This window comes from Rhinopithecus roxellana, chromosome 20 (assembly GCF_007565055.1).
Source record: "Rhinopithecus roxellana isolate Shanxi Qingling chromosome 20, ASM756505v1, whole genome shotgun sequence".
NCBI classification, from domain to species: Eukaryota; Metazoa; Chordata; class Mammalia; order Primates; family Cercopithecidae; genus Rhinopithecus; species Rhinopithecus roxellana.
In genome coordinates this window covers 24,342,999-24,370,396 of record NC_044568.1, presented here as the reverse complement: position 1 = coordinate 24,370,396, position 27,398 = coordinate 24,342,999, and the positions used below count along the sequence as shown (strand labels likewise).

At 41.8% G+C, this 27,398-nt stretch overlaps 1 protein-coding gene across 3 annotated transcripts in view; it reads right to left on the bottom strand.

Annotated features, from left to right (window-relative positions):
• CBFB (core-binding factor subunit beta) overlaps window positions 1-27,398 on the bottom strand; it is a 77,552-nt gene that overhangs the window by 10,639 nt on the left and 39,515 nt on the right. For 2 of the 3 annotated variants that reach the window (XM_030925214.1, XM_010355148.2), the window contains 2 exons: window positions 26,093-26,209; window positions 9,234-9,329 (listed from right to left, as the gene is read on the bottom strand). In XM_030925214.1, coding sequence (XP_030781074.1) covers window positions 9,234-9,329; window positions 26,093-26,209 — 213 coding nt within the window. Of the gene's footprint in view, window positions 1-9,202; window positions 9,330-26,092; window positions 26,210-27,398 lie in introns of all 3 variants that reach the window. The other variant, XM_010355149.2, reaches the window with a different exon arrangement.

Genomic DNA, 27,398 nt, shown 5'->3' with positions numbered 1-27,398 from the left:
ATAATCTAACCAAATGTAGGCATTTTTAAGATAATAGAGAAAATATCTTTAAGCACCCTGTCACCTTGGAGCTGAGTTAAGAGCCAAGAGTGCTATATTACAGGTTTAGGTCAAGAGGCCAATAAAGCTGAAGGCAGTCTCTAGAAACAGAGAGTAGTGTATAAGTTGCTATCTTTCCAACTTAACTATGATCAGAGCATGAAATCTGTCCTTTATTAACCTCAATCTTCCTTCACAAAAGACATCTGAATTAGTTATAGACATATATACCCCAAAAAGAAAGGCCATGGGAAACAAGTCAACATTTTCAGATCAAGGAAGGATTCTCAGAAAAGGCACTAGGATGCTTCTATATGGCAACAGATGCCAATGGACAGCATTTCACAAAAGTAACGTCTGTGATTATTTTTTCTTTTTAAAAGCCTTCTTTTTATACAAGTACAGAATAGTGCCCAAATTGTTAAGTATGTAATGATGAATTTTCACAAAGCGAACACACCCACCTAACTAGCATCCAGGTCAAGAACTAACATTACCAGAATGTGGAAAGTTCTTTTCATACCCACTTCTAGTCACTACTCAACCCCCAGAGTAACTGGTAGCCTCCAACAAAGCCAAGAAAAGTCCAAAATCCTTTACTGGTTGTTTCAAAAACCAAACCAACCAATCCACCAAACAAAAAACACCAGAATCTAAAATAGCTTGGCAAAATAGTATCTTTGACTTTCGAAATCTAAAGTTAGGATATGACTACTTTTACTGCTTTCCTGCCACTCCAGATATGTTGTGAGCCAAGTGCACAGAAAGGAGGGGTAAAGAAACTGGCTTCCACTGAGTCCCCATTCTAAGCCTCAGATACTGAGCTCTGCGACAACCTGGGAGGGAGGTTTTAGTGATGAGGCTCAATGAGAATAGGCAATCTTCTCAAAGCTATGTGGCAACAAGTAGTGGAGCCCTGATGCAAAACCTCGTGCTCATTCCACTACATCCAGAGTCCTCGTTATGTTCTGCCACCCACTGGGTGCCGTAAAAACACCCCCAGGGACACCGGAGGGAGACCAGAACAATCCCTACCCTGGCTTTGCCCAGAGCAGTGCCTTTAAAAAAAACTATTTTATACAGTGGGGCTCTGTATACAATTTCAAATGAAGGAAGGGTTTCACATAAAAAACAGCCTATATGCTAGAGAATAGAGATAGCAAGGTCTAGAATCTTCTGTTTTCATTATTCTGTGTAATACTAAAAGCAAATTCTATTTTTTTCTAAATAGGTAATTAATGATACAAAATTCATAAGGTATAGAAGATAATATAGTGAAAAATAATAATTTGCTTATTTTGCCCCCCAGATATCTGGTTCTCCCCCATAGTTTCTAGTTCCAGTTTCTTACATATCCTACTAGAGAATGACTATGCACATTCAAACAAAAATCACCCACGGAGTAAGAAAAATACCCAGAGAGTAAGATATTATACACAGTATTCTGTACCTTATGTATATCATTTTAATGTATATCAGTGATTTAAGAGTATTTGGTAAAGGTTACTAACATAAACAATGCTTCTGCATTTCACTATAGTTTCTCACTTCAAGTTAATGATAATCTGCCATTACCTCTGAAAGGTAACAAAAATATTGTACTACTGAAATAGGCTTTTCCAGAAAAATGAGAAAAAGAAAACACTAAATCCTATCATGAAGGACTGAAAACTTTCTAAATTTTACACATGGTGAAATGGAAGTAGGCTCAAGGAATTTCAGAATTAGTTTCAGGTTAAAAGACATTGGTGAAAATCAAAACCCCTAGGGCCACCAACCACTTGGAGTTCTGCTTCCCCCTCTTAGTAATCTTAACCTTACACACAGATTAAATACTCAGGAGCACCACTGTTACAAGTTTAGAATGGCAGGGCTGGAGGCCTCAGAGGTTATCCAAACAGTGGAGGACATCCCTAAGCCTCTGTGCTGCCAGGATCTCAAGCTTCCACAGGCCGTTTACTGAGTTGCTGCCACCCACGAGTTACCACTGTTCTCTGGCCCTCCTCTCCAGCCAGGCATCAGGACCACCCACTAGAACCATTATTATTCTTTTCTGCCTCAGCCTTTTCTATTCCAGGCAAAACGGTTCTTAATCCCTCCTGGCAGATTTTATTTTTCGGCTTAAGCGTCTTTATGGGTGGTGTGGAAATTAATTTGCCAGCACTAAGCTGTATTTGTGCAGGCCTCCTGGTTAGGAAACTGGTTTAAATACTCACTTTTTCTGCCATTAACCAAATATTTGAGGGAGAGCAAGTCAATTTTTTGGAGATTCTCAGTTTCATCAACTGTAATAATGTTAGATTAGATAATGTTTGAATCTCTAAAGATATCTGAATTACAGAGGGGAAATAACATTTTTCTCTGATATTCTTTTTAGGAAAAAGAAGGTAAACTGTAAGAAAATAAGCTGACATTAGGAATTTTTTATGGATGGAAAAAAAAGAGAAGCAAAATACATACACACAAAGTGCCAAAAGACACACAAACCCCAAACTCCACTATGTGATTGCCAGTGTATGCGCTGGAGTCAGATTCCAGCCCAATTTTCTAGATGACAGTTCTCTACAAGAACTGATGTTTTAAATTACTGCCATAAGGGACTACAGGATCTTAAATCATTGATGAAAATATAACTGTTTTCTCTATGCTCTAGGTCATAATGCAGGGAAAGTGCTCTGAAACACTTCAGAGAACTAAAAGGATGTTCTTGTTAGCCAAATAATTCAATTAACTGGAACCAGCATTATGGTGGAGCTTTTAGTGCTAAAGAAGTACTTTAGAGCTATTATTTACTGTAGGTATACACATACCAACCATCATATTAAGTGCTTTACAAGCATTTTCCCATTTAATACTCAATTTCTGTGAGAAAATTAGGGCTCTTGAGGCAAGTGATGGAGCAGGAATCTCAACTACGCCTGACTACAAAGACCATGCTTTCAATCACTGACAAAAAAACAAGTAGAAACAATCTATCTGAGCAAGAAATTATGTGACATTTCTATCAACAGACTATATTTCTGTTCATATATACATATAAACTCACATACCAAAATAGACTTCCAACATTTTAAATTAGAAAAATCAAATTAACAATGTATTTATTTAATTTTTTTTTGTGGGGTCGGGGAGACAGGGTCTTGACCTGTTGCCCAGGCTGGAGTGCAGTGTCACAATCATAGTTCACTACAGCCTTGACCTCCTGGGCTCAAGTGATCCTCCCACCTAGCCTCCCAAGTAGCTGGGAAAACAGGCACACGCTACCATGCTCAGCTAGTTTTTAAATTTTTTGTAGAGACAAAGTCTTGCTATGTTGCCCAGGCTGGTCTTGAACTCCTGGGCTCAAGCAATCCTCCCTCAGCCTCCCAAGGTGCTGAGATTAAAGGTGTGAGCCACTGCAATTTAGAACAGACAATTCTTAGTCAATCAATCTAGAGTTTTACGTAAAGCAAAATACATACAAAAGCTTTCAATAGTTGTTCCATTAATTGTCAAATAGTTAATCTCCAAATATAATGCAGCTGAAGAGCACTTTTTAGAAAATGATTCCTATATTCATTTAAGGCCATGTTAGCTTGCTCCAGAAATACTGACCAATCACACTCTCTGACTTGGCAGGCTCTCTTACTCCTCCATGCCTTTGCATACACTGTTTGTCCTGCCCAGAATGCTTTCCCCAACTTGTCCAGCTGGCAAAACACATTATTCCTTCAAATCCCTCGAAATGTACTATTCTGTGAATCTCCCAAGCAGAGGCAGACTTAAGCTTCCTCTACACTGCCACTGTCCCCTTTTTGAACCTCCATTGTGTATGGTGGTTGCAAAAGTACACTGCAATGATCTGTTTATCCATCCTTTTCCCTCAAGACTGAGAGTTGATCAAAGACAGAAACAACGCATTTTAATCTATATATTTTTCAGTCCCTAATGCAGAATACAGCCCAACACACTTGGGGTTTATTACTTTACTTAACTAGTTAATATAAACCAACAGATTATATTTAGAATCTTTCCCGACACCATCAATATGTATTATCTACTTGAACTATCCTAGCAGGCTCTCCTATAATTCTAGTTTTCAGACAGTCAGGATAGGGGCTGTTTTTTGTAGATATCCAATGAACAACTAAGCAGTGTACAAAGCATTGTGGTAGGTAATGTGGAAGACACAAAAATCAGCGGTTCCATCTCATGGGACTGCCATAAAGTGGAGGGCACTAATGTTTATAATTGTTTCAACATGTTGTTCAATAAGAACACTAGTAGAAATAAAAAGTGCTACAGAGTGGAAGGGCTTTATGATTATGATTAAGAAGACTAAGGAAAGGTCTGATATTTAACAACAACATTCAGGTTGGGCCTTGGCGGACAGAAAAGAACATTCTACATCAGGGAACAAATGGCATGAGCAAAAAGGTTCAGAATTATAAAAAATGTATATTACACATTTTAAAGATCCTAAATTTTACAGATATAGAATGAAAGGGCATGGTGTGGAAGTCTTGTATTCACATATGAAAATCACAAGAATTATAACAGCATCAAAGAAAACAAATACATCACATATATCCCTCCATTTTCTTCCCTTAGCTAACAAGTATGCTTGGGGATATCCTCAGCTGCTATCAGCCCATTAGATTAATTAACTCACTGACAAAGAGATCTAGCAATCACTGAAAGACACTAAATTTTAGGCTGTGTGCAGTGGTTCACACATGTATTCCCAGCACTTTGGGAGGTCAAGGAGGGAGAACTGCTTGAGCCCAGGAGGTTGAGGCTACAATGAGTCGTGTTCGCACCACTGCACTCCAGCCTGGGCAACAGAGTGAGACCCTATCTGCCCCCCAAAACAAGATACTAAATTTTATTTCAAGGCTGGGCACGGCAGCTCATTCCTGTAATTCCAGCACTTTGGGAGGCTGAGGCAGGTAGATCACCTGAGGTCAGGAGTTTGAGACCAGCCTGGCCAACATGGTGAAACCGCGTCTCTACTAAAAATACAAAAATTAGCCAGGTGTGGTGGCGGGAACCTGTAATCCCAGCTACTCAGGAGACTGAGGCAGGATAATCACTCGAACCCGGGAGGCAGAGGTTGCGGTGAGCCAACATTGTGCCACTGCACTCCAGCCTGGGTGACAGAGTGAGACTCCATCACACATACACACACACACACACACAAAATTTACTTCATACACTAAACACTAAATAGGCTTGATTTTTAAATGTATTCTAAGTAAATATATTTTAACACACAACCAGAAATTTTATGTAGTACTTTAAATAATATTAATAATAGGCCGGGCGCGGTGGCTCAAGCCTGTAATCCCAGCACTTTGGGAGGCCGAGACGGGTGGATCACGAGGTCAGGAGATCAAGACCACCCTGGCTAACACGGTCAGACCCCGTCTCTACTAAAAATACAAAAAACTAGCCGGGCGAGGTGGCGGGCGCCTGTAGTCCCAGCTACTCGGGAGGCTGAGGCAGGAGAATGGCATAAACCCGGGAGGCGGAGCTTGCAGTGAGCTGAGATCCGGCCACTGCACTCCAGCCTGGGCGACAGAGTGAGACACTGCCTCCAAAAAAAAAAAAAAATTAACAATAATAATAGCATGACACCTAGTCAATGGCACATACTCAAAGTGGTTTCACATGTATCTACTCATGTAAAATCCTCACAATGACCATATGACAGGCAGGATTATTACACCTATTCTGTAGATGAGGAACTTCAGTCATAGAAAAGTGAAGTAAGCTGTCCAAGCTGAAAAGTAAATGACAGAGCCAGATTCAGACTTCTGTCTGGCTGTAGAGTCTGGGCTGTTAGCCACTGTATGTCCACACACACACACCTTAATTTAAATAATAGTGTTCATATAATTTTGTGCTTGGAAAAAACCCAAATTTTCTTCATTATGTAACACTGACTTTAAAACTTAAAAAAAGTGATAAAATATACATATCATAAAACTTACCATCTTAGCCATTTTTAAAGCATACATTCAGTAGTGTTAAGTACATTCACACTGTTGTGCAACCAACTAGAACTCTCATCTTGCAAAACTGAAACTCTATATCCTTTAAATAACTAACCCCCATTTCCCCTGGCAACCACTATTCTACTATCTGTAGATTCCAAAAGTATGTAGGACATGAATTTAACAATCTTAGGTACATAATATTGATTTTTAACACCTGGAAATGGTTCTATTAGTTGACATACTGTAATTATATTTTAATGTGTTTTGATTACCAAAGATGAATGTGTGCTTTTTCTATTTCTTCTTGTATGAAGTGTTCATGTTGATACGAAGTTTATAAACTTGAAGCATAATATACAGTAACATTTGACATTCTTCTTCAAACACATTAGTTCTTATCTTGATTATTTTTGCTAGAATATACTTTTTTTTTTTTTTGAGAGGGAGTCTCGGAGTCTCGGAGTCTCGCTCTGTCACCCAGGCTGGAGTGCAGTGGCCAGATCTCAGCTCACTGCAAGCTCCGCCTCCCGGGTTTACGCCTATTCTCCTGCCTCAGCCTCCCCAGTAGCTGGGACTACAGGCGCCCGCCACCTCAGCCCGGCTAGTTTTTTGTATTTTTTAGTAGAGACGGGGTTTCACCGTGTTAGCCAGGATGGTCTCGATCTCCTGACCTCGTGATCCACCCGTCTCGGCCTCCCAAAGTGCTTGGATTACAGGCTTGAGCCACCGCGCCCAGCCTTTTTTTCTTTTTTTTTGAGGTAGGGTCCTGCTCTGTCATCCAGACTGGAGTACAGTGGCATGATCACAGCTCCTGCAGCCTTAAGCTCCTAGGTTCAAGCTATCCTCCTGCCTCAGCCTCCTGAGTAGCTAGGACGAAAGGCATGTGCCACTATGCTGGCCAATTTTTTATATTTTGCAGAGATGGGAGCTTGCTATTTTGCCCAAGATGGTCTCAAACTCCCAGCCTCAAGCAATCCTCCCGCCTCAGCCTCCCAAAGTGCTGGGATTACAGGTGTGAGCCATCGCACCTGGCCCTAGAATATACTTTTAAAAAAAAATCGGTATTTCTGAACAATTTGTATATACTTTGAATATTAATTTTTGTAATTGAGGTCTGCTTAAAGCAGGGTACAATTTTGTGTAAAAAAGGTTAAAATTCTATTGTCAATTAAAAGACACATCAAAATTCAGAAACCAACATGGTAGATTTGAAAAAGCGGGGGAAAAAAGATCAAATTTTAAAACTGGGCAAGACTAAACTTCAATGGGTACTAAAACCAAAGAAACACAAGAAATTAACTAAAGGCCGGGCGCGGTGGCTCAAGCCTGTAATGCCAGCACTTTGGGAGGTCGAGACGGGCGGATCACGCAGTCAGGAGATCAAGACCATCCTGGCTAACACGGTGAAACCCCGTCTCTACTAAAAAATACAAAAAACTAGCCTGGGCGAGGTGGCGGGCACCTGTAGTCCCAGCTACTGGGGAGGCTGAGGCAGGAGAATAGGCATAAACCCAGGAGGCGGAGCTTGCAGTCAGCTGAGATCCGGACACTGCACTCCAGCCTGGGCGACAGAGCGAGACTCCGTCTCAAAAAAACAAAAAAAAAAATGGAAATAATGGGCCGGACGCAGTGGCTCACGCTTGTAATCTCCACACTTTGGGAGGCCCAGGCAGGTGGATCATGAGGTCAGGGGTCCGAGACCAGCCTGACCAACATGGTGAAACCCTGCCTCTACTAAAAATACACAAATTAGCTGGGCATGGTGGTGTGCACCTGTAATCCCAGCTACTCAGGATGCTGAGGCAGGAGAATCACTTGAACATGGGAGGTAGAGGCTGCAGTGAGCCGAGATCACGCCACTATACTCCAGCCTGGGCAACAAAGGAAGATTCTATCTCAAAAAAAAAAAAAAGGCCGGGCGCGGTGGCTTAAGCCTGTAATCCCAGCACTTTGGGAGGCCGAGACGGGCGGATCACGAGGTCAGGAGATCGAGACCATCCTGGCTAACACGGTGAAACCCCGTCTCTACTAAAAATACAAAAAACTAGCCGGGCGTGGTGGCGGGCGCCTGTAGTCCCAGCTACTCGGGAGGCTGAGGCAGGAGAATGGCGGGAACCCGGGAGATGGAGCTTGCAGTGAGCCGAGATTGCGCCACTGCACTCCAGCCTGGGCAACAGAGCCAGACTCCGTCTCAAAAAAAAAAAAAAAAAAAAAAAAAAAAAAATCGAAATAATGATTACTTTTGAGCAGAAATCATGAGAAAGTCATGATTAGATGTATATACGGAAGCAACTGCTGGGATAGCTGTCAAAGTTTTATTTATGTTTTATTTATTTATTTTCTAGAGGCAGGATCTCACTCTGTCATCCAGGCCGGAATTCAGGGGCACAATTACTGCTCACTGTAACCTCAAACTCCATGGCTCAAGTGATTCTCCTACCTTGGCCTACCAAGTGACTAAAGCTACAGGCATGTGCCACCACACCCAGCTAATTTTCTTACTTTTTGTAGAGACAGAGTTGCTCAGGCTGGAAGTTTTATTTTTTGACCAAACTGCGGTTGTAAGGATGTTAGCCTTACAATAATTCATTCAGCTATAGATTTATTATTATTTTTTTAAAAAATTTATCCTAAGTAAACCAGCAAAGGAAGCTACAGATTTGTTAATGTTGATTTCTGTTTCTGTATTTTCCAATTGAAAGGTTAAAAGAAAGTTTGTTAATTCCGTTCTTTGAATAGTTTGAAAATATTAAATTTTCCTTTAAAAATCACACAAATGACCGACAATTATAGCTACAAAATCAAGATAAATATTCATAGGAAAATGGAAAGTAATATTACTCCAAAGAGTTTTAATAACGTTCTAAAAATATGCAGTCTATGTTAACATAAGCTAGTTTTTACAAATAATTTGAAAAATAAGAAAAAAAATAGGTGAGATTTTGAGTAAATGAATTAAGAGAAAATATACCTTATTATAGTAAATGATTTTTATGAAAATCAATGAATGAGGAATTGATGTACAACCTTAAAATTAGAATAAATTTCTTTACAGCAATTACATTTAATAAATACAAAGTCAGAGAATACAACTTTTTAAAAATGAAAGACAAAATTAAACCATTAAAAAGCATTATGCACAAACATCACAAACACAGCCTGAGAGTTTGGGGGAAAGTACTAACCAGTTACTGCCAGCAGCTGTGAAACTCTCACCTCCATTTCCTCCCGATGAGACCTGTCTCTATCTTCAAATTCGCGTGTCCTTCTCCGAGCCTCTTCAAAGGCCTGTTGTGCTAATGCATCCTCCTGCTGTCAGAATACATGAAATACCTATTTTAATTTTGATTTATAAAAAAATACAAGATCTGGGGGTCTTTTTGTTTTTTTTTCCTGAAACAGCAGCTGGGCACGATGGCTCACGCCTGTAATCCCAGCACTTTGGGAGGCTGAGGTGGGCAGATCACTTGAAGTAAGGAGTTCGCGACCAGCCTGACCAACATGGTGAAACCCCATCTCTACTAAAAATACAGTAATTAACTGGACGTTGTGGCGCATGCTTGTAAACCCAGCTACTTGGGAGGCTGAGGCAGGAGAATAGCTTAAAACCCGGGAGGCGGAGGTTGCAGTGTGCCAATATTGCGCCATTGAACTCCAGCCTAGGCAACAAGAGCGAAACCCCGTCTCAAAAAAAAGGAAAAGAAAATAAAAACAAACAAACAAAAAACAGCGTACCCCTCTGTTACTCAGGCTGGAGAACAAGTGCGGTGGTGGAATCACGGCTCACCACAACCTGAAAATCCAAGGCTTAACCCCATTACAGTAATTCTCCTGCCTCAGCCTCCCAAGCAGCTGGGAATACAGGCACGCACCACTGCACCTGGTTAATTTTTTTTTTTAGTTTTTGTAGAGACTGGGTCTTGCTATGTTGACCAGGCTGGTGTCAAAATCCTGGCCTCAAGAGATCCTCCCGTCTCGGCCTCCCTAAGTGTTGGGATTACAGGTGCAAGCCACCTTGTCCAGCCTTTTTAATTCTGACAGAAACAAACAGCAGAGTATTTCTGAAACATCAACAGCATTAAAACAAAAATGTCAGAGGTACTTTTAAAAGAAAAATTCAGTATTTCATATTTTATACTACACCTTGGAAACGAAGTCATGTTAATCATATTCTAACAACCGAAAATGCTCTTCTGTTTTCTTTACTTACTTAATCCTACTCATCAAAATAAAATCCTGATCAATACAACATTTAAGGCAGAGAAGAACAAGAAAAAAATGTGGTAAATACTTCTATCATTTGTGGAAAAGAAAGGCTCTCTCTATGAACTAAAGCCAGAAATATAAATGAAGATGAACAGCACTGACTACACAAATGTTGGAAACTTCTGGACAACAAAAAGCAAATAAAATCTCAAGGGAAATTATTAAGGAAAATATATTTGTTAACATATAACAAATCTGTCTTTTCCCAGTTAGTGGCTAAAGATTTGCACATGAAAGAAACCCATATACCTCAGGACTCGTTGTGTCTAAAAAGGTAACCAACTTAAACTTTCTCCTCTCCTCTTTTATGGTCTCTGTTGGTGGCACCATTTTTTTTTTCTGCTAGAAACCTGAGCCATCATCTTTGACTCTTCTTCATTCTCTCCTTGTCTCCACAGTCAACCAACCACTGAGTCCTACCCACTTGATGTCCTACATATTTTTGGAATCTTCAGTTTCCTCTTCATTCCTATAAAAAGTTTCCTAGTTCAGGCCCCTAAAAATCTCACTTCCATTGCAAAAGTCTCCTCGACAGTCTCTCCTTGCTTCCATTTGGTCACCCCTCAACCCAATCTACCACACAGCCATCAGAATATGCCTTTAAAGCACAATCTGACCACAATGCCCCCAACTTAAAAGAGCTCCCTTACTGTGTACAACCTAGGATGCTTGGCCTTTGCCGTCACACACTTCTGAAAACTATATTTTTTTTTTCTGAGACACAGTCTCACTCTGTTGCCCAGGCTGGAGTGCAGTAGTGTGTTCTCTGCTCACTGCAACCACCCAAGTTCAAGCAATTCTCTTGCCTCAGCCTCCCGAGTAGCTGGGACTAACTCCTGACCTCAGTGATTTGCCTGTCTTGACCTCCCAAAATCCTGGGCTTACAGGCGTGAGCCACTGCGCCTGGTCAGAATACTAGGATTTTTGATGGTACACTTGAAGAAACTAAAAGATCCAAAACAATACCAGAAAAGTCATCAATACTACTCACTTTCCTAGATTCACCGCAGCAAGGGGTGGCCACGTAACTCAGTTGTAGCCAATGAGACAGAAATACAAGTCACCTAATGGGGCTTCCAAGAAAGTTTGAGACATTTCACCATTCTCCCTTCTTAGGAACTGATGCAGTGCTCAGAGATGCAGCAGCCATCTTGCAAACATACTAATGAGGACATAGTCACGCAGTGAGCATGCTACGGCAGCAAGACTAAAAGATCTTATATCATGTCAGGGTCAAAAAAAAAAAAAAAAAAAAAGGCCCCGGGCCACTGATAACATAATTAAGTGCTATACCAGGCCTGGACTGTGTACTGCTGGATATCTTGTTCTGTATGATAAATCCTTTATTTGTCACTGTCAGTGGGGTTTTCTGATACTCCAATTTTTCAGTGACAATGTCTATAACGTAAACAGAATGGAAAGATGCACTTCAAACATTTGACTGAACATCATGACATGGAACTACTATATTCTCATAACATACCATATAAGCCAGAGGTATCCACAAAATAATGCTGTTTCCAATTCCCAGGGCTTTCTATACACTTAGGGATCAACTGGGACACATTTGCTCATGACAGGAAAAAACTGTGGGCCTGGCGTGGTGGCTCACACCTTGTAAGCTCAAGCACTTTGGAAGGCCAAGGCCGGTGGATCACCTGAGGTTGGGAGTTCAAGAAACCAGCCTGGCCAACATGGTGAACCCCGTCTCTACTAAAAACCAAATACAAAAAATTAGCCAGGCATGGTGGCAGGCCCCTGTAATCCCAACTACTCGGGAGGCTGAGGCAGAAGAATCACTTGAACCCAGGAGGCGGAGGTTGCAGTGAGCTGAGATCACACCATTGCACTGCAGCCTGGGCAACAAGAGCGAAACTCCATTTCAAAAAAAGAATAAAAAGTATTATTATTAATATTTGCAGCAAAATAAGCCAGGAGATATCTGGTAGCCCTCACTTTCTTGTTCCATCTTCTGTTTTGATCTTTTCTTTCCTCTTTTTTTTAGAGAAGAGGTCTCGCTCTCAAGCCCACGCTGGAGTGCAGTGGCATGATCACAGCTCATCGCAGCCTCAACCTCCGAGGCTCAAGTGATCCTCCTGCCTCAGGCTCCCAAGTAGCAGGGACTATAGGTGTGTGCCACCAGAGCTAATTTTTAGAATTTTTTATATAGAGATGGGGTCTCGCTGTGTTGCCCAGGCTGGTCTTGAACTCCTGGTATCAAGTGATTCTCCTGCCTCCATCTCCCAAAGTGCTGGGATCACAGGCATAAGCCACCGTGACCAGCTTGTCTTGGTATTTTCTTTTTTTTTTTTTTTTTTTTTTTGAGACGGAGTCTCGCTCTGTCGCCCAGGCTGGAGTGCAGTGGCCGGATCTCAGCTCACTGCAAGCTCCGCCTCCCGGGTTCACGCCATTCTCCTGCCTCAGCCTCCCGAGTAGCTGGGACTACAGGCGCCCGCCAAGGCGCCCGGCTAGTTTTTTGTATTTTTAGTAGAGACGGGGTTTCACCATGTTAGCCAGGATGGTCTCGATCTCCTGACCTCGTGATCCACCCGTCTCGGCCTCCCAAAGTGCTGGGATTACAGGCTTGAGCCACCGCGCCCGGCCTGTCTTGGTATTTTCTAATAACATGTGAGATGTATGTGCAGTGAACAGAATTCACACTTTAACAAATGGTAAAATGGAAAGACAATTAGCAATTATCAGTATTATCCTGATCCTTTCCTGCTGCAATCTAACACCTCCCTTTCAAGGACAGCATAAAGGGCACCTGCTAATAAAAACCACGTGCTCACCCACAAAGCAGGCTCAAATGGCTAGGAACAACTAACTCCATTCAGGTTCGGGTGGGATAAGGTTTTCAATTCTCCTGTCCCCACCAGCCACTTGTTATACTACTAGTCTGTTACTCCAAAGTCTATACCACAACCTGCATAATGTAGCCAGGTGGGGTCATCATAAAACATGGTTGGGTGTAAATGAAATCCACGTGGAAAATAAAGGCTTAGCAGTTCTGTCATAGAGCATACACAGAATATTCTGACCACTCTTGTACTAATTCTCTCTTCACTGTATTCAAATTGTGTCTTTATTTATTGTCTAAATCTACAACTATATATATTTTACAGTTTGGTAACACTTACCTTTCTGCAGCAGAGGTTAAAAACTAGAAGTTCATGCTTAATTAAAAAATTAAGAATCAAATTTGTTTCCAAGAAAGTTGACGATGAACATCTCATTTGCACAAAATATCGACCTTTACTATTCTCTTTGGGGACCAGAATGGTATCACTGATCACATGAAAACCAAAAGAAATAAATCTGCTGAAGAAGCATCAGTATTTACATAAAAGACAATCAGTATGTGCAGCTGCAAATGGTACATTTCATGTATCAATCTGTAGAGCGTAACTTTTCACTTAAATGACTCTTCCAAATTAATTTCACCCAGATATTTTTGCATATGTAAAAAGTAAAGCTGTTTATATGTTGCATCATGAACAGAAAAACCTTGCAAACAAAAAGACACTAATTTTACAGCAGTGTCATCAGGTACTTCAAATAGAAAATTCACCAATTCCAATAATGGTTCAATTTTTCTAATCCAATCATGGAATCAAATAAAACTTTGCGGCCGGGCGCGGTGGCTCAAGCCTGTAATCCCAGCACTTTGGGAGGCCGAGACGGGCGGATCATGAGGTCAGGAGATCGAGACCATCCTGGCTAACACGGTGAAACCCCGTCTCTACCAAAAAATACAAAAAACTAGCCGGGCGAGGTGGCGGTGCCTGTAGTCCCAGCTACTCGGGAGGCTGAGGCAGGAGAATGGCGTGAACCCGGGAGGCGGAGCTTGCAGTGAGCTGAGATCCGGCCACTGCACTCCAGCCTGGGCGACAGAGCGAGACTCCGTCTCAAAAAAAAAAAAAAAAAAAAAAAAAACTTTGCAGGGTCATTATACTGAAGGTGAACTACTGTTTTGTGATTGCCAAAACAAAGTCATTTAAAAAGTACAACAATGAAGATAAAATTATTGGCTTATATTGATAATACAAATGTTGGTGGAACACACTGTATAAAAAATAACATTCTCATTGAATTAGAAATTTACTAGGAACTAGTCAGTGGTACACATGTAATTTATAACTGTATCCAAAGAAATGAAGCATTCTATCATTTAGAAGTTATAGTTTATATAGGCCAGGCATGGTGGCTCACACCTGTAATCCCAGCACTTTGGGAGGCTGAGGCAGGTGAATCATGAGGTCAGGAGATCGAGACCATCCTGACTAACACAGTGAAACCCCATCTCTACCAAAAATACAAAAAATTAGCTGGGCGTGGTGGCGGCGCTTGTAGTCCCAGCTACTGGGGAGGCTGAGGCAGGAGAATGGCGTGAACCCGGGAGGTGGAGCTTGCAGTGAGCCGAGATCACGCCACTGCACTCCACAGCCTGGGCGACAGAGCAAGACTCCGTCTCAAAAAAAAAAAAAAAAAAAAAAGGTTATAGTTTACATAACTTACAAATATCTTTATATATCCATAAAGTAACTGAACTGTAGAACTGTGACAAAGCTAATGATGAATTAAAAAAATAATCTCATGACAGTACACACTGGATTTTAAAAAAACTTGAGTCTCTGAAGAACTATGCTAAAACCAACCTAGTTCCTACAATAATATTGACCTTCTTTTGGTAAATGAGTCTTTGTAGTAACATTTTATTTAAATTAGTTGGAAATCTGATTATTCAATGGTGAAGTACCAAAATTTTCATGTTTTTCAAGTTTTTAGAGAATTATATTAAAAAACCAAGTGTGTGGCCGGGCGCGGTGGCTCAAGCCTGTAATCCCAGCACTTTGGGAGGCCGAGACGGGCGGATCACAAGGTCAGGAGATCGAGACCATCCTGGCTAACACGGTGAAACCCCGTCTCTACTAAAAAATACAAAAAACTAGCCGGGCGAGGTGGTGGGCACTTGTAGTCCCAGCTATTCGGGAGGCTGAGGCAGGAGAATGGCGTAAACCCGGGAGGCGGAGCTTGCAGTGAGCTGAGATGCGGCCACTGCATTCCAGCCTGGGCGACAGAGCGAGACTCCGTCTCAAAAAAAAAAAAAACAAAAAAACAAAAAACAACCAAGTGTGGCGGATCACCTGAGGTCAGGAGTTCGAGACCAGTGTGGCCAACACGGTGAAACCCTGTCTCTACTAAAAATACAAAAATTAGCTGGGCATGATGAAGGGTGGCTGTAATCTCAGTTATTCGGGAGGCTGAGGCAGGAGAATGGCTTGAACCCAGGAACCGGAGGTTGCAGTGAGCTGAGATTGTGCCACTGCACTCCAGTCTAGGAAATGGAAAAAGACTCCATCTCAAAAACAAACAAAAAACAACCAAGTGTGTAAAGAACACATTCAAACTTAAAGACACTAAAAGATGAAAATACAATTTAAATTTGAATCTTTATAACTGTACTCAGAAATATCTTCATCTATAGAAACACCTTTGAAATATTTTATTTCAGTATTTTATACATATAAAAAAGTACATGTATCTTAAGGCTATGCTGTCCAATATGACAGCCACATACCACAGATAACTACTGCACACTTGAAATATGAATAGTCTATTGGGTACAGTGGCACACACCTGTAGTACCAGGCTGAGGTGGGATGATCAGTTGAGCCCAGGAGTTTGTGGTATAGCGAGACCTTGTCTCAAAAAAGAAAAAAAGATTAATCTGAGTTGAGAAGCGACGTAAGCAGACTATACCCCCTGAATTTCAAATACTCATTACTAAAATAATATATCTCAATAAATTTTTATATTGGTTATATGTTCAAATAATACTTTTGGGTATACTGGGTTAAACAAAATGTAAAAAATCACACTTGTTTCTTTTTCTAACTTTTAAAATGGGCTTCTAGAAAATTTTACTTTATTTTTTCCTAGAAAAATTTAAATTACAGTATATGGTTTGTATATTAATTCTACAGGACCACACTGTCCTAAACCCAGCTTGATGAATTTTCACAAATTGAACTCACCCACATAACTAGAACCATATGAAGAAACAAAACAGTATCAGCATCCTGGAAGTCTCCTGCTCCATTCCAGTAATTAGCCCCCTCCACCCAAGAGGGCACCATAACCCTTACTTCTAAAGCATGTGTTAACGATGAATAGACCTTGGGCATTTCAGTTTCTGTGCTGCTCTACCCTGTTTCCCTCTTGTTCCTAGAGGTGACCACTATCCATAATTTTGTGAATCTACTTATGGCTTTCCTATTATTTATTACCAAGAGGTGTTTTGCTTAATTTTGCCTCGTTTACTTTCTATAGAAATAAACAAATGGGGGGTAAAAAAGCATGTATTGGTTTTACCCAACTTTGTACTTTTACATAAATCTATTCATATAACGTGCTATTTTTAAAATTATTTATTTTTTTGAGACAGTCTGTTGCCCAGGCTGAAGTGCAATGGCGCAATCATGGCTCACTGCAGCCTTGACCACCCGGGCTCAAGTGATCCTACCTACCTTAACCTCCCAAGTAACTAGGACTACAAATGTGTGCCACCATGCCTGGCTAATTTAAAAAAAATTTTTTTTTTTTTTTTTTTGAGATGGAGTCTAGCTCTGTCACCCAGGGTGGAGTACAGTGGCGCGATCTCAGCTCACTGCAACCTCTGCCTGCCGTGTTCAAGCAATTCTCCTGCCTCAGCCTCCCAAGTAGCTTGGACTACAGAAACCCACCACCATACCCAACTAATTTTTGTATTTTTAGTTGAGATGGGGTTTCACCATACTGGCCAAGCTGGTCTCAAACTCCTGACCTTGTGATCTGCCTGCCTCAGCTTCCCAAAGCGCTGAGATTACAGGCATGAGCCACTGTGCCCAGTCAATTTTTTAAAATTTTTGAGATTTTTAAATTTCAGGCTCTTGAACTCCTGAAACAACCCTCCTTCCTGTCTTGGCCTCCCAAAGTGCTGGGATTACAAGAGTAAGGCACAATAACTGGCCTGTTCTGTACCCTCAATATTTTTGAGGAACTCACACATACTGGTGTTAGTTGTAGCTTTTCATTCTCATTGTATTTGTGTGACCAAGCACTTTATAAATTTCACTGTTAATGGCCATTTGCGGTTTACAATTTCTAGCTATTAATAATAATACTGTTATAAATGTCCTAGTACATATTTTGTGATGAATATACATATTCACTCCTGTTGCCATCATGCCTTGGAGTAGAACTGCTAGATCACAGTTTATATTATATACATACATATGCATATATATGTGTGTGTGTGCATGTGCAGCTTGCGTATTTACAGCCAGTTTTCCAAATGTTGTGCCAATCTTTTTTTTTTTTTTTTTTTTTTGAGACGGAGTCTCGCTCTGTCACCCAGGCTGGAGTGCAGTGGCCGGATCTCAGCTCACTGCAAGCTCCGCCTCCCGGGTTCACGCCATTCTCCTGCCTCAGCCTCCCAAGTAGCTGGGACTACAGGCGCCCGCCAACGCGCCCCGCTAGTTTTTTGTATTTTTTAGTAGAGACGAGGTTTCACCATGCTAGCCAAGATGGTCTCGATCTCCTGACCTCGTGATCCACCCACCTCGGCCTCCCAAAGTGCTGGGATTACAGGCTTGAGCCACCGCGCCCGGCCTGTTGTGCCAATCTTACACAACCAACACACCAACTGCTGCTCTACATTCTTGTCAATATTTGGTATTGTCTTTTTCATTTTAACCGTTCTGATGACTGTGTGGTAGTACTGTAGTTTTAATAATTATTTTTCTGATGACCCAATAAAGTTGAATCCTTTTCATTTGCATAGCCTGCTTGTGAACTGCCTGTTAAATGTCTTTTGCCAATTTATTTTAGGTTGTACTGCTGTTTCTTTTCAATGAAAATACTTTCTCACTGAAATGTAAGAGTTCTTTATATATACACACACGCACGCACACACACAAACACATTTTTTTTGAGATGGAGTTTCGCTCTGTTACCCAGGCTGGGGTGCAGTGACGTGATCTCGGCTCACTGAAACCTCTGCCTCCCAGGTTCAAGCGATTCTCCTGCCTCAGCCTCCTGAGTAGCTGGGATTACAGGTATGTGCCACCATACGTGGCTAATTTTTGTGTTTTTTTGTAGAGATGGGGTTTTGCCATATTGGCCAGGCTGGTCTCGAACTCCTGGACTCAAGTGATCTGCCTCCCTTGGCCTCCCAAAGTGTTGGGATTACAGGCGTGAGCCACTGCGCCTGGCCTCTACATATTTTATGTTAAGTCCTTTGCCAGAAAACATTTTCCACCACTGTTCAGGTTGCCTTCATATTCTGTTAATACTGTCTTTTGATAAACAGTTCTCGGTTTTGCCATAATTCATTATTTATCCATTTACTTACAGTTTAGCATCTTTTGTGTCCTGTTCAAGTTTTTGCCTACTCCAAGGTCACAAAATGATCTTCTCATTTTCCTTTAAAAAGTTTTACTGTTTCGGCTGGGCGCAGTGGCTCATGCCTATAATCCTAGCACTTTTGGGAGGCCAAGGTGGGTGGATCATGAGGTCAAGAGATCGAGACCATCCTGGCCAACATGGTGAAACCCCGTCTCTACTAAAAACACACAAATTAGCAGGGCATGATGGTGCGCACCTGTAATCCCAGCTACTAGAGAGGTTGAGGCAGGAGAATCGCTTGAACCCGGGAGGCAGAGGTTACAATGAGCCGAGATCATGCCACTGTACTCCAGCCTGGTGAGAGCTAGACTCCGTCTCAAAATAAAAAAAAAACTTTACTGTTTCACATTTTATAAACTGCTATCCATCTGAAATTGATTTCTGTGAATGGTATAAGGGGCTCTGAAATATTTTCCCATCACAGAAATGTTTTATTGTCCCAGCATCATTTACTGAAGAGACCTACCCCCTGCCACCCCGCCTTTGTCTGCATTGCAGTGTTACCTTTGTCTTTGTTTATTGCTGGTATATAGAAATGTGACTGATGGTGCACTGACCCTGTATTACATCTAATACACATGAAATTCATGTGTTAGTTTTCTCTTTTTTGAGACTGAGTCTCGCTTTGTCGCCCAGGCCGGAGTACACTGGCGCCATCTCGGCTCACTGCAAGCTCCGCCTCTAGGGTTCACGCCATTCTCCTGCCTCAGCCTCCAAGTAGCTGGGACTACAGGCGTGCACCACCACGCCCGGCTAATTTTTTGTATTTTTAGTAGAGACGGGGTTTCACCGTGTTAGCCAGGATGGTCTCCATCTCCTGACCTCGTGATCCGCCCGCCTCGGCCTCCCAAAGTGCTGGGATTACAGGTGTGAGCCACTGCGCCCGGCTAGTTTTCTTAATAGTTTGCAAATTATCTTAGATTTTCTAAGTACATGCATTTTCTGCAAATAACAGTTTGGTGTTTTGTTTTGTTTTGTTTTTACGACGGAGTCTCGCTGTCGCCCAGGCTTGGAGTACAGTGGCAGGATCTCAGCTCACTGCAAGCTCCGCTTCCTGGGTTCACGCCATTCTCCTGCCTCAGCCGCCCAAGTAACTGGGACTACAGGTGTCCTCCATCATGCTCGGCTGATTTTTGTAGTTTTGGTTGAGACAAGTTTCACCATGTTGGCCAGGCTGGTCTCGAACTCCTTACCTCAGGTGATTTGACCGCCTCAGCTTTCCAAAGTGCTGGGATTACAGGCATGAACCACTGCGCCCAGCCTCATGTTGAGATGGAGTCACACTCTGCTACCCAGGCTGGAGTGCAGTGGCACGATCTTGGCTCACTGCAACCTCCACCTCCTGGGTTTAAGTAATTCTCCCGCTTCAGCCTCCTGAGTAGCTGGAACCACAGACACACGCCACTATGGCTAATTTTTGAATTTTCAGTAGAGACAGGGTTTCACCATGTTGGCCATGTTGGTCCCGAACTCCTGACCTCAAGTGATCCACCTGCCTCAGCCTCTCAAGAGTGCAGGGATTACAGGCGTGACCCACCACACCTGGTCACATGTCTTCTGTTTCTTTTTGGGAAAAGAATCTTGGATGGAATTCCTATTTTTAACTGGAAATGATTTGATTCTGAAGTAACTGAACTTGGCAAAAATTTCAGAAGAATCATAAATAGAGACAGAATAATAAAAAGAGACAGCTTCGACAGGTTTTTTTCTTATATCAAACTTGTCAAAGAAAGGTACTCTGGACAAAAGCAGAGACAATACCTGTGAAAATATTTCAGCTGAAATATATATACAATTTAATCTTTCAAAAATGGAATTGACTGTCTTCCATTTAGCTTAGTTTACCAGATACTTCAGCATTTGTAGAGTATTTTGTCAATTTTTTACATGTTTACAGACACTCAATTGAAGATGTCAACAGTTCCAAATTTACTAATTATAACATGCAATTCTGAAGCATATTGCAAGCACTTTTATGAAGAAAATAAAAGAGGCTAGATGCAGTGGCTCATGCCTATAATACCAGTGCTTTGGGAGGCTGAGGCAGGAGGATCATTTGAAGCCAGCAATTCAAGACCAGCCTGGCCAACATGGTAAGACCTTGTCTTTGCAAAAAATAAAAAAAACTTAGCCAAGCATGGCAGGAGCTTGAAGCTGTAGTGAGCTGTCATTGTACCACTGCACTCCGGCCTGAGCAACAGAGCAAGATTCTGTCACTAAAAAAAAAGAAAATAGGGGCTGGGCATGGTGGCTCACATCTGTAATCCCAGCATTTTGGGATGCCGAGATGGGTGGATCACCTGACGTCAGAAGTTGAAGACCAGCCTGACCAACATGGAGAAACCCATCCCTACTAAAAATACAAAATTAGCTGGGCATGGTGGCACATGTCTGTAATCCCAGCTACTCAGGAGGCTGAGGCAGGAGAATCACTTGAACCCAGGAGGCGGAGGTTGCGGTGAGCCCAGATTACGCCATTGCACTCCAGCCTGGGTGACAAAGCAAGACTCCATCTGAAAAAAAGGAAAAAGAAAAAAGAGAAGAAAAACAAGACCATATGGAAAAATCCATATATTCTTCAGAAAAATATTGGATACAGATATGAGACTAATAAAGTGCAAAAGTATGAAGACGAAGTATTCTGCTTATTAATCTTAATGTTCAGAAGATTAACATAAAGATGTAATTTTTATTTTGCTTTAATGTGTACATATTTTATTTAAAAACATTTTTGAAAGTGTTTTTTGAATGAAACAATTTTTCTAGGGCTAGCAATATAATAAAATCAATTTGTGGGTCAAAATGTTACATAATTTCAGTTATTTTAAACAAGACCTTCTTCTTTTAGGAGTAATACGGTGACAATAAGTAATATGGTCACTCTCATCCTATATCAAATTATATTAAATATGAATGATAAAACATTAACCATGAACTTAAGTAACTTCAAAAAACTGTTTTCTGGTTAATTTAGAAGAGTTATTTCTGCCTGTGTGATCAGCAGGGAGAAACAAAGCTGTGTTGGGACACGGAAGTGAGGCTGCCACCGGGCTCACTTGCTAGAGATGGGGCCTATTCCAGCCCAATGAGAGAGGGCTGAAATCCATGCTTTGTGATTTTACACTCTACTACACAAGACAGACATCTGCAGAAGAGTGGAAACCCTAAGTATAAAATGCTGAAGTACAAGCAGTAACAAACAAGAGTCTTTGTTTCGGAACTGTACTGCATGCCAGATATTGTGCTAGGAATGGCCCTTTACATATGCTATCCCATTCAACAGCCCACAATTTTGTGGGCAGCATTATCCCATCTTAGGAAGGAGAAATCTGAGGCCTGGAGAGATTAAATAACTTGCCAGCATCACAAAGCTGGTGTTTTAGTCATCTCAGGATGCCATACTAAAATACCATAAATGGAGTGGCTTAAACAACAGAAATTTATTTTCTCACATTTCTGGAGACCAGCACTCCCAAATCAAGGTGCCAGCCAATTTGGTTCCCCATGAGGAACCTCCTTTTGGCTTGCAGACATCCATCTTCTCACTGTGTCCTCATATGGCAGAGGGAGGGGGGAGGGGGAGAGGGAGAGGGGAGAGGGGAGAGGGGAGAGGGGAGAGGGGAGAGGGGAGAGGGGAGAGGGGAGAGGGGAGAGGGGAGACGGGAGAGGGGAGAGGGGAGAGGGGAGAGGGGAGAGAGAGAGCTCCCTCCTGTCTGTTCTCATAAGGACACTAACCCTACTGGATAAGAGCCCCACTCTTATGCCTTTATCCAACCTTAATTACTTCCATAAATGCCCTATCTTCAAGTACAGTAACGACAGAATAGGGCTTCAACATATCAATTTGGGGATGGGATACATAAACATTCAGTCCGTAAGAGCTAGTAAGTGGTGGGGCCAGGATTCACATTATACGACTATGAACTTCTGTCCCCTAGTGTCTACATTTCATTGCCTCTTATATTATCTTGCAGATGACCTGGGGACAAGGAGAGCTACAGGGAAGTACTGATTGCTACCTAAATAGTTGGAGTCACCTGCTTTCAATTTTTTTATTATATACTGTATAACTCCCATTATCATAAGAGTTACGTAACTCCGTTGTGATAGCAGTAAACTATCATAACAGATGGCACTCAATGTGTAATGATATAGTTCAATTTGGGGACTATGAAAATAAGGCTTGGAAAACTCCAAGTATAAAAAATGTTAAAAATTTTAATCTATCATCTTAATAAAATACTTTAGTTTTTGTTGTTTATTTTTGAGACAAGGTCTTGCTCTGTCACCCAGGCTGGAGTGCAGTGGTGCAATCTCGGTTCATTGCAATCTCTGCCTCCTGGGTTCAAGCAACTATCCCACCTCAGCTTCCTGAGTAGCTGGGACTACAGGTGCACACCACCACAGCGGGCTAATTTTTTTCTTTTTTGGTAGAGACAGGGTTTTGCCACATTGCCCAGGTTGGTCTCAAACTCCTGGGACCAAGCAATGCTCCCGCCTCTGCCTTCTCAAGTGTTGGAATTACAGTGTGATTCACTGCACCTTGTCAAAACAATTCAGTTTTAAAAGTCAATCCAATCTGAATTTTCCTTATATAAATAAAGTCTGTTTATCACTTCTTAATAGAAAATAGTCTTCTAGATTGCTGGTTATTATTTTTCTGAAAGAACTGGGAACTGATTAGCATTGTGGAAATCAGGGTAGAGCATGGATTCTTTATTTTTGTTAGAGATGAAGGTCTCATTATGTTGCCTAGGCTGGGCTGGAACTCCTGGGATCAAGGGATCCTCCTGCCTCAGTCTCCCAAGTAGCTAGGACTACGGACATGTGCCATTGGGATGACCCAGGCCAGACTAAGGATTCTTTCTTAAGAATTTTCACTTTGAATCTTAACTTTTCACTAGGAAGTTTTCATTTTTTGATCCCCTTTAAAGAAAATTCTTACATTTCCATATATAAAGAACTATGTGGGAAGAGACAACAAAGAAACAACAGTTTCTTTATATTCCTGTTACTATTTTAACTTTGTTAAGAAGGTTAATATCAGGGAAACAATTAAAAGACATTAATATCTGCTAACAATCAGGTGCTTTTACATTTTCGTTGTTTTTAAAGAGACAATGACTCACTTTGTCACCCAGGCTTGAGTGCAGTGGTACGATCATAGCTCACTGCAGCCTCAAACTCCTGGGCTCAAGTGATCCTCCCACCTCAGTCTCCCAAAGTGCTGGGATTACAGGTGTGAGCCACAGCACCCGATCTGCTTTTACATTTTCTTTCAGTGTTTGTAATATGTCATCCCACAACTTTCTGGCCTCCATGATTTCAAAAGAAGTCAGCTGTTAATCTTACTGTGGTTCCTTTGCATGTGAAGAAACCTCTTTCTTGCTGCTTTCATGATTCCGTCTTTCAACAGTTTATAATGTGACTAGGTATGGATTTCTGTTTATCCTACTTTGTCCATTGAGCTTCTTGGACAATGTAAATTAACATTTTTCATCAAATGTGAGAGTTTCTGGCTATTATTTCTTTCTTTTTTTTTTTTTTTTTTTTTTTTTTGAGACGGAGTCTGGCTCTGTCTCCCAGGCTGGAGTGCAGTGGCCGGATCTCAGCTCACTGCAAGCTCCGCCTCCCGGGTTTACACCATTCTCCTGCCTCAGCCTCCCCAGTAGCTGGGACTACAGGTGCCCGCCACCTCGCCTGGCTAGTTTTTTGTATTTTTAGTAGAGATGGGGTTTCACCGTGTTAGCCAAGATGGTCTCGATCTCCTGACCTCGCGATCCACCTGTCTCGGCCTCCCAAAGTGCTGGGATTACAGGCTTAAGCCACCGCGCCCTGCCCTGGTTAATTTTTAAAACTGTGGAGATGGGGTCTCACCATGTTGCCCAGGCTGGTCTTTAACTCTCGGGCTCATGTGATCCTGCCATCTTGGCCTCCCCAAATGCTGGGATTATAAGTGTGAGTCACTGCGCACAGTTGTCTTTTTAAGTCTTGCTTTCTGGGGGGTTGTCCCTGGATCAGCATAGTTCAGCTGTCAGCCAATGATTGGCCAGAGGTTTTACGCAAACACCTTGAGCCAGCAGACTTCCACCTTTTGCCACTGGACTTGTGCGTGGCTTGGAGAAATGCTTTCAAAGTTCAGGGAGTTTGTCAGTCTGTCTTGTGTTCACCCAGGGAAAAGTAGCATGCAAGGGCCTTCTGTGTTCTCTTCAGAGCAGATGTAGCCTTGTACATGCATACAGCTTTCTGGATGACATGAGTGTAATCTTAGTAGGGTCTACTTTACCTATCTCTTTCCCTGAATCTCCCTGATAAATTTCTGGCTGGTCTGCCATTTCATTGCTTTCTGCAACATCAGCTTTGCCAGATTGTTTGCAAATGAGACCTCTATCATTTTAAACAACATGCCTGCATATGGATTTCTTTTCCCAAGCCCTACTTTTAATAAAGTCAGCTGTCTTTGACAGGACAACAGATCTACCAGTGTTCATGGCTTACCCTGCCTGCCCAGGAAGAACTTGAGGGACCACACAGCTGGGGAATGGGAGCAGCTCCTGACTAAAATGCCACAGTCACTGATCTTACTGAGATTCAATAGCTTCCATGAGGCCTTAAATGGGTGTGGTTTGTTGTTGTTGTTTTTGAGACAGACTTTTGTTCTGTTGCCCAGCCTGGAGTGCAGTGGCACCATCTTGGCTCACTGCAATCTCTGCCTCCTGGGTTCGAGCGATTCTTATGCCTCAACCTCCCGAGTAGCTGGGATTACAGGTGTGCACCACCACACCTGGCAAATTTTTGTATTTTTAGTAGAGACGGGGTTTCACCATGTTGGCCAGGCTGGTCTTGAAATCCTGACCTCAAGTCTCAGGTGATCCGTCTGCCTTGGCCTCCCAAAGTGCTGGGATTATAGGTGTGAGCACCACGTCCAGCTCTTTTTTTTTTTTTTTAAACAATTTTTGTCAAGTTTTATCATTGCTTTCTGGGGAAAGGACTTGTTGAGCTCCTCACTCGAGCATTCCAAAAGCATGGCTCCTACATTTTATTTTGAACTGTTTTTTCTTTTTTCCCTATTCATAATATTGTAGAGATCAAGAACAAATATTTTAAAGAACTACTTACTGGACTTTGAAGCCCCCACTGAGCAGATACGAATAACCCATGAAATTTAGAACTGCTGAAGAAAAAACTTTCCCAAAATCAGGATCAGAATTTGAGTCTCAACATTTTCAGGATTCCTCAATATTGCTTCAACATAATACTTTCTATACTTAAAGACTGGGTAAAATAGGTCCCCAGACAAAGGCAAGATTAGGGACTACAAATAAAGGGACCATGCTCAATAAAGCCTGACGTTACCCTACCTGGGCTCGCTCCTCATCAAACTCCAGACAGCCCATACCATCCAGTCTCTGGAGATCAATCCAGCCCTTCCAGATAACACAGACTCCATTCAGAATCATGGGAGCCTTCAAATACACCTAAGACACAGAAAAGGACAAAAATCATTGAAAAGCATCAGGCATATGAAAATAAAAAGATTAAACTTACTTATATAAACTCTGTAGAAAAGATGAATAAAATTACGATTCATTGATTGATTGATTGAGATGGAGTTTCGCTGTGCTCCCCAGGCTGGAATGCAGTGGCACGATCTCAATTCACTGCAACCTCTGCCTCCCAGGTCCAAGCAACTCTCCCGCCTCAGACTCCCCAGTAGCTGGGGTTACAGGCGCTCAAGCACCATGCCTGGCTAATTTTTTTTTTTTTTTTGTATTTTTAGTAGAGATGGGGTTTCACCATGTTGCCCAGGCTGGTCTCGAACTCCTGAGCTAGACAATCCGCCCGCCTTGGCCTCCGAAAGTGCTAGGATTACAGGCATGAGCTACCATGCCTGGCCAGCCACTTTGATTTTTGAATGTTGGGTAGAAAGATGGAAAACAATTGGAAGCCACCACCCTCTGAAGAGAGCATGCACTGCTTCCCTCAACGTGGGTTCCTGGAGCCATGCAGGATCAGGCTCTTGATATTCCCTTCAGTTTTATAAGCTATCTCATAGATTCCTGATAATTAATCTTTTTTTCTTTTTATTTTTTTGTCTTGTTAGCCAGAGTTGATTTCTACTGCTTTTAACCAAAGAACTTGAACTGGTATAATATTTGCTATTATATCACATTAAGTAGTATGTGGTTATCTTTAGGTGTCCATAAATAATTCGGAACAAAACACTGCTATCCTTTATATGGGATTATGAAATTTAATTCAAGTTATTTCACAGTCTTTTATTTATTATTTTTTACTTTTCCCAATATGCAACAGTAAGCTGAATCAGTCTTTTAAATACAGTAGAAAAGTTATAAGGTCACAGGGTTTGACTACATGTAGTATGAATCACTGATCTCGAAACTGGTAAGTTAACCCAAAATCTACTTCTTTCAATTCCCTGTTGAAATTCTTTTTTTTTTTTTTTTTTTTTTTTGAGGCGGAGTCTCGCTCTGTCGCCCGGACTGGAATGCAGTGGCCGCATCTCAGCTCACTGCAAGCTCCGCCTCCCATGTTTACGCCATTCTCCTGCCTCAGCCTCCCGAATAGCTGGGACTACAGGCGCCCGCCACCTCGCCCGGTTAGTTTTTGTATTTTTAGTAGAGACGGGGTTTCACCGTGTTAGCC